The following is an 11,035-nucleotide window of genomic DNA, read 5'->3' as shown; positions in this document are numbered from 1 at the left end:
GTTGGAGAATGAAATGGAAATCAGAGGGCACTATATAGGGGGTCGACGTCATAAATTCTCAGTGGGTCGTGGAAATAAATTAAAACAAAAATATTTTCCGACGTGGTAATAATCACCAATAAAAAGCTGCCGAATATACATTTCTGACACGTGGCGTGTTTTTATTGGAAACTACACGAGTTCTTGGGGTTTCTATTGGAAGCTACACGTGTGTAGAATCGGAATTAATTTCATTGGATTAATCTACATGACCTGGTAAATGGTTGCAGAAATAACACGTGGAGGTATGTTATTGGGTGTGTATGAAGAAAGTGCGTAGTGATGATGTAGTGGATTCCAGCTCTGAATTTTCTATATTTGAATTTGTAATTTTTTTTCGATGGAATTATCCAGAGGACAAAATAAAATGCCGTTTTGAATAAGTTATTTTTGGAAGTGGCTTGTTTAATTAATTTCAAAGAGAGAGATAAATGGCTATTTTTTCTCTTATTTTTATATATTTTTAAATTGTTTTTACTATTTTTTTGCTAGTAGTAGTAACCATCTCCCTCTAAGTTCACTGCTGACAACAGATATAGTCTGTATTGGCCCATTATATATAATGTTGGCTCCTAGCTTAAAAATTTATACACTTTCGCAAAAAATGCTTAGTTTGTCTCTCCAACTAACGCCCGACGTCCTTGCTCGCACATCACCCGTGCGATGTTTGTCTTTGAGAAGATTTACCTGCACACCACCCGATGTCTGTTTTTTATATCATTAGTAACCACTCAAGCCCATCGCTGGCAGATATTGCCCGAGATTTGTCCCAGTAAAATTTTTGAGAAATTGAAAAACTAAACAAATAAAATATCTTAAATATATGGTTTTTAATAAAGGAAAAAAATTAATTAACGATATAAACCGTTACGATTAGATTAAAAATTCAATATTAGTGTTACGATTAGATTAAAAATTCACACTAGTGTTACGATTAGGTTAAAAATTCACACTAGTGTTACGACTAGGTTAAAAATTCACACTAGTGTTACGATTAGGTTAAAAATTCACACTAGTGTTACGATTAAGTTAAAAATTCACACTAGTGTTACGATGAATCATGTGATTCTAGTCAAGTGATCGCAGGTTCATTGAATAGTGACTTGGATTAAATGGTTTGTTCAAGCTCAAGTAACTCATTCCATCATTTGTTAGAACTATTCGAAATGAGTTCCTTGAACTTAGACAAAAACATCGAATCTTGTATAGACATCTCCATTAGTACGTAAACCGATTGTATACCACCACCGATAAACACCAGAATAAGCATATTCACTGGACCCCGAGCACCCCCTCGAGTAAAAGGTTGCTTGAAACGCAGTGCATTAGACTGAAGGATAATAGAAGTGTTCTGAATAATGAAACAACCCTTATTAAATAATGAACCTAACCCAACCCAACCATACATTTTGTTGAGTTGGATTGGTTCGGGTTCTTTACGTCATTTATTCAAATTTTTTATTTTAATAAAAATAATTATATCGTAAACAAAAATGTATATTTAATAATGGATAAGAAATGATTAAATGTTGTTTATAAATAGCTATTAGTTTGTTGGCATTCATTCATATCCCTTTGGATCTTCTGGATGCTTAAATTGGAAGGCAATCTACATTTTCTCTCTCTATAAATACTTAAAATATATTTTTTTTGGGAAATGTATAATTAAAATATTATTTTGTTTTTTTTTTTATACTTTAAATTAATTTTATTTTAGTTTTCCATTTTTAAAATGTCTAAATTTAGATCTCATAGGTAAAATAAATATTAAAATTAGTCGTTAATTTTAAAAATCTATTACATCGGTGAATTTTCTCGAGTTTGAAATTATTATTATTATTATTATATTGTTGAATTTGATAAAAAAAATTAATATTAAAAATTATTGGAAGTATAGGGGCTAAATTTCGATATTTGAAAGTACAGGGACTAAAAATTAAATAAAACATACTACAAGGACCAAAATGATATTGTAACATTAGCTTACAAGTTTTTACCGGAGCAAAGATGTTTGTTTTAACATGTTGAACTTGCGTTCGTGTTTTGTTTAGTACACCAAATGTATGGTGAAAAATTTTGACCACCGAGCTAATTTAATAAATAAATTTAAAAAATACTTTTAGAAGACTTGGCCGAGACCAAATTATTTTTGGAAAAGTTAATCACAAGCGAAGATAAGAGATTAATTTTAAAATTTATCAAAAGTGTAAGGACTAAAATGAAACAAGTCTAAAAGTATGAGGACTAAAATAATATTTTAACGATGGAAAAGTTAATCACAAGCTAACGGAAGGGATTCATTTTAAAATTTATCAAAAATATAAGGACTAAAATGAAACAAATCTGAAAGTATAAGGACAAAAATGATATTTTAACGATGGAAAAGTTAATCACAAGCTAACATAAGGGATTAATTTTAAGATTTATCGAAAGTATAAGGACTAAAATGAAACAAATCTGAAAGTATAAGGACCAAAATGTTATTTGAACGACGGAAAAGTTAATCACAAGGCAACAGAAGAGATTCATTTTAAAATTTATCGAAAGTATAAGGACTAAAATGAAAAAAATAAAAAAGTTGAAGGACCAAAATGATATTTTAACGGGTACGGGATTTACATTATTTTAGTTTGTTATATATGCTTGAAGATGAGGCCACCATGTGCAGCAAAGAATGGGGCAAAAACCAAAGCCTCAACAGCCATGAGCTTGATGAGAATATTAAGTGAGGGACCAGAAGTGTCCTTGAGAGGGTCCCCAACTGTGTCACCTATCACAGCTGCCTTGTGAGCCTCTGACCCTTTGGGACCAAGGGCTTTAGCATGTTCACTTGCTCCCGCCTGCATTTTATCGATCGAAACCGCTATAAGTGTACCCGTTGACTCTACAAAAAGCATGCTCGATGTAGTGCTCGACTCTTTTATTAGTTTTTTAAAGAGCGTTTGACTTTTGAACACTGATTATCTTAATTTTTACACGTCTTCTAAACCTGCTCCCTAGAGCTTGTTACTATGTAACAGCCTAAGCCCACCGCTAACAGATATTGTCCACTTTGGCTCGTTACGTATCATCGTCAGCCTCACGATTTTAAAATGTGTTTGTTAGGGAGAGGTTTCCACGTTCTTATAAGAAATGCTTTATTCCCCTTTCCAACCGATGTGGGATTCCACAATCCACCCCCCTTAGGGGCCAGTGTCCTTGCTGGCACACCGCCCAGTGTATGGCTCTGATACCGTTTGTAACAGTCAAAGCCCACCGCTAGCAGATATTGTCCACTTTGGCTTGTTACATATCGTCATCAGCTTCACAGTTTTAAAACGCGTCCGTTAGGGAGAGGTTTCCACATCCTTTTAAGGAATGCTTTATTCCCCTATCCAACCGATGTGGGATCTCACAATCCAACCCTCTTGGGCCCTAGCGTCCCCACTAGCATACCGGCTGGTGTTTGGCTCTGATATCATTTATAACAATCCAAGCCCATCGCTAGTAGATATTGTCCGCTTTGACCCGTTACATATCGCCATCAGCCTCACGGTTATAAAACATTGTCTATTAGGGAGAGTTTTCTACACCCTTATAAGGAATGTTTCGTTTCTCTCTCCAACCAATGTGGAACCTCACAATCCACCCCCCTTCAGGGCCCAGCGTCCTCCCAGACACACCGCCTAGTGTCTGACTCTAATAGCATTTATAACAGCCCAAGCCCACCACTAACGGATATTGTCCACTTTGGCTCGAATGTTTCAATTCCTTCTCCAACCGATATGGGATCTCACATACCGTTTCTAGTAGTTTTCTCAAACACGACTTTTACTTAAACTTATTGAAAATGGCTCTTCTTTTTAGAGATACGAAAATTTTGGCACCCGGGTCAAAATCAGATTAGGACATCGAAAAAACGCTCACAAACCCGTTCGAAGTGAATCTAATAGAGCTTACCTCAATGTACTTTTTTGCATTATCCCAAGCCCCACCAGTGTTTGAAGCAGAGATAGCAACCTAACAAAAAGAGACAACTTTAGCCACTCACTTATAGTAAAGCTCATGATGAACGCCACCAACAAGGCTTGTTTTTCAAGCAAAGGTTCTATAATTCAGAGCTACCTGCACGCCAGAGACAAGGGAACCAGCCAGAAGACCAGCAAGAGTCTCAACACCAAAGAATGTTCCAGCAATGAGTGGTGTAACCAAAACCAAAGCACCCGGAGGGATCATCTCTCGAAGCGACGCATCGGTCGATATCTTGACACAATTTGCATAGTCTGGCTTTGTCCTGCCTTCCATCAGCCCCGGGATCGAGTTGAATTGTCGTCGAACTTCCTCAACCATCTTCAACGCTGCGCTGCCAACGCTCTTCATTGTCATGGCTGAAAACCAATATGGAAGCATTGCACCTACTATCAATCCAATGAAGACTTTCGGGTTCATAACATTAACGGTTTTGATGCCTGCTCGGCTCACAAAGGCGCCGAACAAGGCGAGGGAAACAAGAGCAGCTGATCCAATGGCAAAGCCCTGACATAACATATATATATAAGAAACCGAGCTTTCATTGAGAAAAATGAACGAAAACAAAACGTGAACCTTTCCTATGGCTGCGGTCGTGTTGCCTGCAGCATCTAAAGAATCCGTTCTCTCACGAACCTCGTGGCTCATTCCAGCCATTTCAGCTATTCCACCTGCATTGTCACTTATAGGTCCATAAGCATCAATGGCTAGACCAGTGGCAATGGTGCTAAGCATTCCCAAAGCAGCCATTGCGATACCGTACATGGCTGCCAAGCGGAAGCTCACGTAAATCGATAAGGCGATCGAAAATATGGGAACGATGACGGATTTGTATCCAAGAGCTAATCCGAATATTACATTTGTTGCAGCTCCTGTTCTACAAGAATCAGCCACATCCTGTACTGGACTGCACACATCAGATTTCATATCAGATTCATTTCAAAGAATGTATTGCTAAACTATACCAAAAAGTTTACGAGGTTAGCTCGAAAATGATCACGAGAATCAAGACGCGTGGATTCGGGATCTACTATTCTTGTGAGATCCCATATGGGTTAGAGAGGGGAACGAAACATTTTTTATAACGATATGGAAACCTCTCCTTAGCGCAGACGCGTTTTAAAAACCTTGAGAGAAAGTCCAAAGAGAACAATATCTGCAAGCGGTGAACTTGAGCGGTAACAAATGGTATCAGTGCCAGACATCGGGCGATGTGCCAATGAAGACGTTGGGCCTCAAAGGGGGGTGGGTTGTGAGATCCCACATTGGTCGGAGATGGGAACGAAACATTCTTTATTAGGGTGTGGAAACTTCTCCACACGTTTTAAAAACCTTGAGAGAAAGCCCAAAGAGGACAATATCTGCTAGCGGTGGGTTTTGGCTGTTACAAATGATATCAGAGCCAAACATCGAGCGCAACAAGGACGCTGGGCCTCGAAGGAGGGTGGATTATGATATCCCACATCTGTTGGAGAGGGGAACCAAACAAATATGAGTGTGGAAACCTCTCCCTAACCGACGCATTTTAAAAACCTTTAGGGAGCCCGAAAGGGAAAGCCCAAAGAGGACAATATCTGCTAGTGGTGAGTTTGGGCTCTTACAAATGGTATCAGAGCCAGACACCGGGCGGTATGCCAGCGAGGATGCTGGGCCTCGAAGGGAGGTGGATTGTGAGATCCCACATCGGTTGGAGGGGGGAACTAAGCATTCTTTATAAGGGTGTGGAAACCTCTCCCATTTTCAAAACCTTGAGGGAAAGCCCGAAAGAGGACAATATTTGCTAGCGGTGGGCTTGGGCTGTTACAAATGGTATCAGAGCCAAACACTGAGAGGTGTGACAGCGAGGACGTTGAGCCTCGAAGGGGGGTGAATTGTGAGATCCCACATCGGTTGGAGAGCGGAATGAAGCATTATTTATAAGGGTGTGGAAACCTCTCCCTAGCAAACACGTTTTAAAAACCTTGAGGGAAAGCCCGAAGGGGAGAACCCAAAGAGGACAATATCTGGTAGCGGTGAGCTTGAGATGTTACAATTCTAATACCATGTCGAGTACCGTAAAACTCAAATGCACGAGTCGATAAATAACGGCTCGTTTAAGCATCAGGAACTGATATTTCACCTGTAAGCATTGCTAGTGTAATACTCAGTTGTATATCCAATAACAAGTCCTGCCCATAATCCTGTCACAACACAGAAGAAAAGGTGCCTGTATGTGGATGCAACTATAGTCAGCATAAAGACCAATATTCATGGGACAAAACAAACTCTCGTGATCGACAATGTCGTACCAGTTCTTAACGACCTTGTCGTTGCCGAAGTCATAGAGTGTGAACTTCGAAGGTAAAGCGACAAAGCTGACCAGAGCTGCTCCGGCTGTCATTAGCACGGTGGAGATGAGAAGTTGTCGTTTTAACGACGGTTCGATTTCACTTACGTTCTTAACCTCAACGAGATCGGTTGCAAAAAGTGTAGTTATTAAGCAAATCACAATGCCCATTGAGCTTATAAGTAGAGGGTAGGACATGGCTGCATAGTTATGTGTGAAGCCGAACGACGATATCGACGCCACGAAAAGTGCAGCACAGGTTGATTCTGCATATGATCCAAATAAGTCAGATCCCATTCCTGCTATATCTCCTACATTGTCACCCACATTGTCAGCTATGACCTGGAAAATAAATAGGAGTGAATGATCACAGTGTCGAGGATTGTTGGGAGGGAGTCCCACATTGACTAATTTAGAGAATGATCATGGGTTTATAAGTAAGGAATACATCTCCATTGGTATGAGGTCTTTCGGGAAGCCCAAAGGCAAAACCACGAGAGCTTATGCTCAAAGTAGACAATATCATACCATTGTGCAGGGTCGTGATTTCTAACATGGTATCAAAGTCATGCCCTTAACTTAGTCATGTCAATAGAATCCTCAAATGTTGAACAAAGACGTTGTGAGCCTCGAAGGTGTAGTCAAAAGTGACTCAAGTGTCGAACAAAGGGTATACTTTGTTTAAGGATTCCAGAGAAGGAGTCGAGCCTTGATTAAGGGGAGGTTGTTCGAGGGTTCCATAGACCTCAGGAGAGGCTCTATAGTGTAATTTGTTCGAGGGGAGGATGTTGGGAGAGAGTCCCACATTGGCTATTTAGGGAATGATCATGGGATTAAGTAAGGAATACATCTCCATTGGTACGAGGTCTTTTCGGGAAGCCCAAAAGCAAAGCCACGAGAGCTTATGCTCAAAGTGGACGATATCATACCATTGTGGAGGGTCGTGATTCCTAACATGGTATCAGAGCCATGCCCTTAACTTTAGTCATGTCAATAGAATCCTCAAATATCGAACAAAGACGTTGTGAGCCTTGAAGGTGTAGTCAAAAGTGACTTAAGTGTCGAACAAAGGGTGTACTTTGTTCGAGGACTCCAGAGAAGGAGTCGAGCCTCGATTAAGGGGACACTATTCGAGGGCTCCATAGGCCCGTAGGAGATGCTCTATAATGTACTTTGTTCGAGGGGAGGATTCTTGAAGATTGTTGGGGGGGAGTCCCACATTGACTATTTAGGGAAATGATCATGGGTTTATAAGTAAGGAATACATCTCCACAGGTATGAGGTATTTTCGGGAAACCCAAAAGCAAAGCCACGAGAGCTTATACTCAAAGTGGACAATATCATACCATTGTGGAGAGTCGTGATTCCTAACATGGTATCAGAGTCATGCCCTTAACTTAGTCATGTCAATAGAATCCTCAAATATCGAACAAAGACGTTGTGAGCCTCGAAGGTGTAGTCAAAAGTGACTCAAGTGTCGAACAAAGGGTGTACTTTGTTCAAGGATTCCAGAGAAGGAGTCGAGCCTCGATTAAGGGGAAGCTGTTCGAGGACTCCATAGGCCTCAGAAGCGGCTCTATAATGTACTTTGTTCGAGGGGAGGATTGCTGGGAGAGGAGTCCCACAAAAGCAAAGCCATGAGAGCTTATGCTCAAAGTGGACAATATCATACCATTATGGAGCGTCGTGATTCCTAACACACAGTGCTCAAAGAGTACTATAGAAAATATAGTGGAAGGAAGAATATATAGACATTACAGCAGGATTTCGTGGATCGTCTTCTGGGATATTCTTTTCGATTTTCCCGACAAGATCAGCTCCAACATCAGCAGCTTTTGTGTATATGCCACCCCCAACTCGTCCAAACAACGCCATTGAAGAACCTCCAAGACCGTACCCGGTGATAGACTCGTACAATCCTTCCCAGTCATCGCCATAATACAGCTTAAACAAATTGATGGAGGCATATAACACAAGGAGGCCATTGGCAGCTAGAAGGAATCCCATGACAGCACCCGAACGAAAGGCGATAGTGAATGCTTTTCCGATGCCTTTTCGTGCTTCTAGGCTCGTTCGAGCGTTTGCATAAGTTGCTATCTTCATTCCAAGGAAACCGGATAGAACCGAGGTGAGAGCACCTAGGAAGAAGGCAATTGTGCTGAAGATGGCATTGGCTAGAGCTGGTTTACACATCTGTCCCTTGTTGTATGTGCAAGGTTCACTTTTGGTGCTGAAGCTCTTGACTGAGCCAAGGAACAGAAAAATAATGGCTCCAAATGCTCCCATGAACACAACAAGGTACTTGTACTGGGTGAATAGAAATGAGGTTGCTCCTGAAAGCAATGAACAAATAATTCATATCAACATGAAAGACATCAAACTCATTCCTTGTCGTGTCCCTGTCCTAGATTCTTAAAAAATAACTATCACCATAACCGTGTCGTGTTGTATCGGCTAAGATCGCACAACAACGCACACACTCGATCTAGATGAAGACAAAGAACAGAAGAGAAAAAATGCAATGAGAAATATTGGCTAAAGGTTTATATCGATGACTTTAGCTATGTATAGCAGGAGTTGGAATTTTTAATGACAGTTGATGTAACGATCTATGCCCAGGATTCGGCACCTAATGGCCCCGGTATTCCTCTGCAACATGGTTAGGTTACTTACTCATTGCTTCTAAGAGTGAAGGTTATCCCTACAGATCAACACGAGTCCTTCCGGCATATTTTATCCTCACTCACATGCATCCCAAGAAAATTCTTAGGAGTTCCCCTACTCTAAGCAAAGAACTATGGAGTTTCTATGGTTAAGCCACCGAAAAGGATGATGCACCTTGTTGGTATAGGTGTGATATCCCACATTTAGTTGGAGAGGAGAATAAAACACCCTTTATAAGGGTGTGGAAACTTTTCCCTAGCAGACGCGTTTTAAAGCCTTGAGGGGAAGCCCCAAAGGGAAAGCCCAAATAGGACAATATCTACTAACAGTGGGCCTGAGTCGTTACAGTTGGTATTAGAGCCAGACACCGGACGATGTGCCAACGAGGAGGCTGTTCCTTGAAGGTGGTAGACACGAGGCGGTGTGCCAGTAAGGATGCTAGGCCACGAAGGGGGTGGATTTGGTAGTGGTCCCACATCGATTGAAGAAAAGGACAAGTGCCAGCGAGGACGCTGAGCCATGAAGAGGTGGATTGTGATATCCCACATTTGGTTGGAGAGGAGAATGAAACACCCTTTATAAGGGTGTAGAAACCTTTCCCTAGTGGACACGTTTTAAAGCCTTGAGGGGAAGCCCGGAAGGGAAAGCCCAAAGAGGACAATATTTGCTAACGGTAGACCTGGGTCGTTATAGTTGGTATCAGAGCCAGACACCGGACGATGTGCCAGCAAAGAGGTTGTTCCCGAAGGTGGTAGATACGAGGCGGTGTGCCAGTAAGGACGCTGGGCCACGAAAGGGGTGGATTTGGTGGTGGTTCCACGTCGATTGAAGAAAGAAACGAGTGCCAGCAAGGATGCTAGGTCCTGAAGGGGGGTGGGTTGTGATATCCCACATTTGGTTGGAGAGGAGAACGAAACACCCTTGTGGAAACCTCTTCCTAGCAGACGCATTTTAAAAACTTAAGGGAAAGTCCAAAGAGGACAATATCTGCCAGCGGTGGGCCTGGGTCGTTACAATAGATAGTAATCCTATCCTCACAATCGCTCTCATTCAGATGTGGTCTCGGTTCATTCATGTATCCCTCATTTACTCGTGCATCACACTCGATATGAACAAAACTTTCAAAAATTGAAAGAAAAGCAAAGAGACTCACCAACAGAAATAGCCTTCTGGATTTCAGCGCACTTGGCGACAACCTCAAAATCCTCGAAACCTTCCTCATGTCCAGATTCAATCAAATTGTTCTCCTGGCTTTCATCATCAGCATACCCAGAAACCTTAACCCTTGATACCAAAACCCATTGAAGAAAGGCAAATCCAATACCAAGCAAGGCAGCTGCAGGTATCAACACCTGTATTAGACCCTCACTCAAAGCTACCATTTTCAGAACAACAGCCAATTCAGGCCTTGATGTGCACAACACTTTGGCTGATCGGCTTCTGTGGAATGTAACTCTTAAGTAATATTAATGGTTTGACTGGAATTATATCTATGGAAGAGGCGGTTTGGTTTGGTTACTTGTTGCGCTAACCTTATTGTATTGACTTAGAAAAAAAAGGTTGGAATTCAAACGGAGTTAACATGGTTGCTTCGTTGCAAAGTTTTTTTTTCTAGATTTGGATCTATGACGTTAGAGATGGCTAGAAATTGGATGGAAAGAGATGTTCACGGGACAGGGCGGGGTCAGAGAAGCCTTCCTCGTCCCTATTAAAACGTCTTTCACGTACAAAAAAATGTTTCGACTTAGTTTTACCTTAAATATTATAATCGTAGTGTTGGAGCCATAAATATTATAAGAAACCCTTTTGATTCTCGGTTTTCCGACTTTGGGCTTATTAACTAAAATAAAATGGGAACGGGGAGGGGCGGGAAAGTCATGAAAATGTAATTATAAGATGAAGAAAAAGAATTGATTTGTTATAATATGTATTAGAAAGAAGGGAGGACGGTGTGGGATGGGAATATAATCTTCGTCTCTGACCATGTTTATCTAATAG

At 41.0% G+C, this 11,035-nt stretch overlaps 1 protein-coding gene across 1 annotated transcript; it reads right to left on the bottom strand.

Moving 5' to 3' along the window:
• Nucleotides 1-2,600: 2,600 nt before the first annotated feature.
• On the bottom strand, nucleotides 2,601-10,419 carry LOC111798289 (pyrophosphate-energized vacuolar membrane proton pump 1-like). Its single transcript, XM_023681349.1, has 8 exons — nucleotides 10,191-10,419; nucleotides 8,132-8,706; nucleotides 6,336-6,715; nucleotides 6,167-6,253; nucleotides 4,624-4,954; nucleotides 4,144-4,554; nucleotides 3,979-4,038; nucleotides 2,601-2,879 (listed from the first exon to the last, which is right to left on the bottom strand). Exons 1-8 carry the CDS (start codon nucleotides 10,417-10,419, stop codon nucleotides 2,673-2,675), a joined length of 2,280 nt encoding a protein of 759 aa, XP_023537117.1. The 3' UTR covers nucleotides 2,601-2,672.
• Between the last annotated feature and the right edge of the window lie 616 nt (nucleotides 10,420-11,035).

Source organism: Cucurbita pepo, chromosome LG07, assembly GCF_002806865.2.
Source record: "Cucurbita pepo subsp. pepo cultivar mu-cu-16 chromosome LG07, ASM280686v2, whole genome shotgun sequence".
NCBI lineage: Eukaryota > Viridiplantae > Streptophyta > Magnoliopsida > Cucurbitales > Cucurbitaceae > Cucurbita > Cucurbita pepo.
This window is presented reverse-complemented; position numbering and strand designations above follow the sequence as displayed.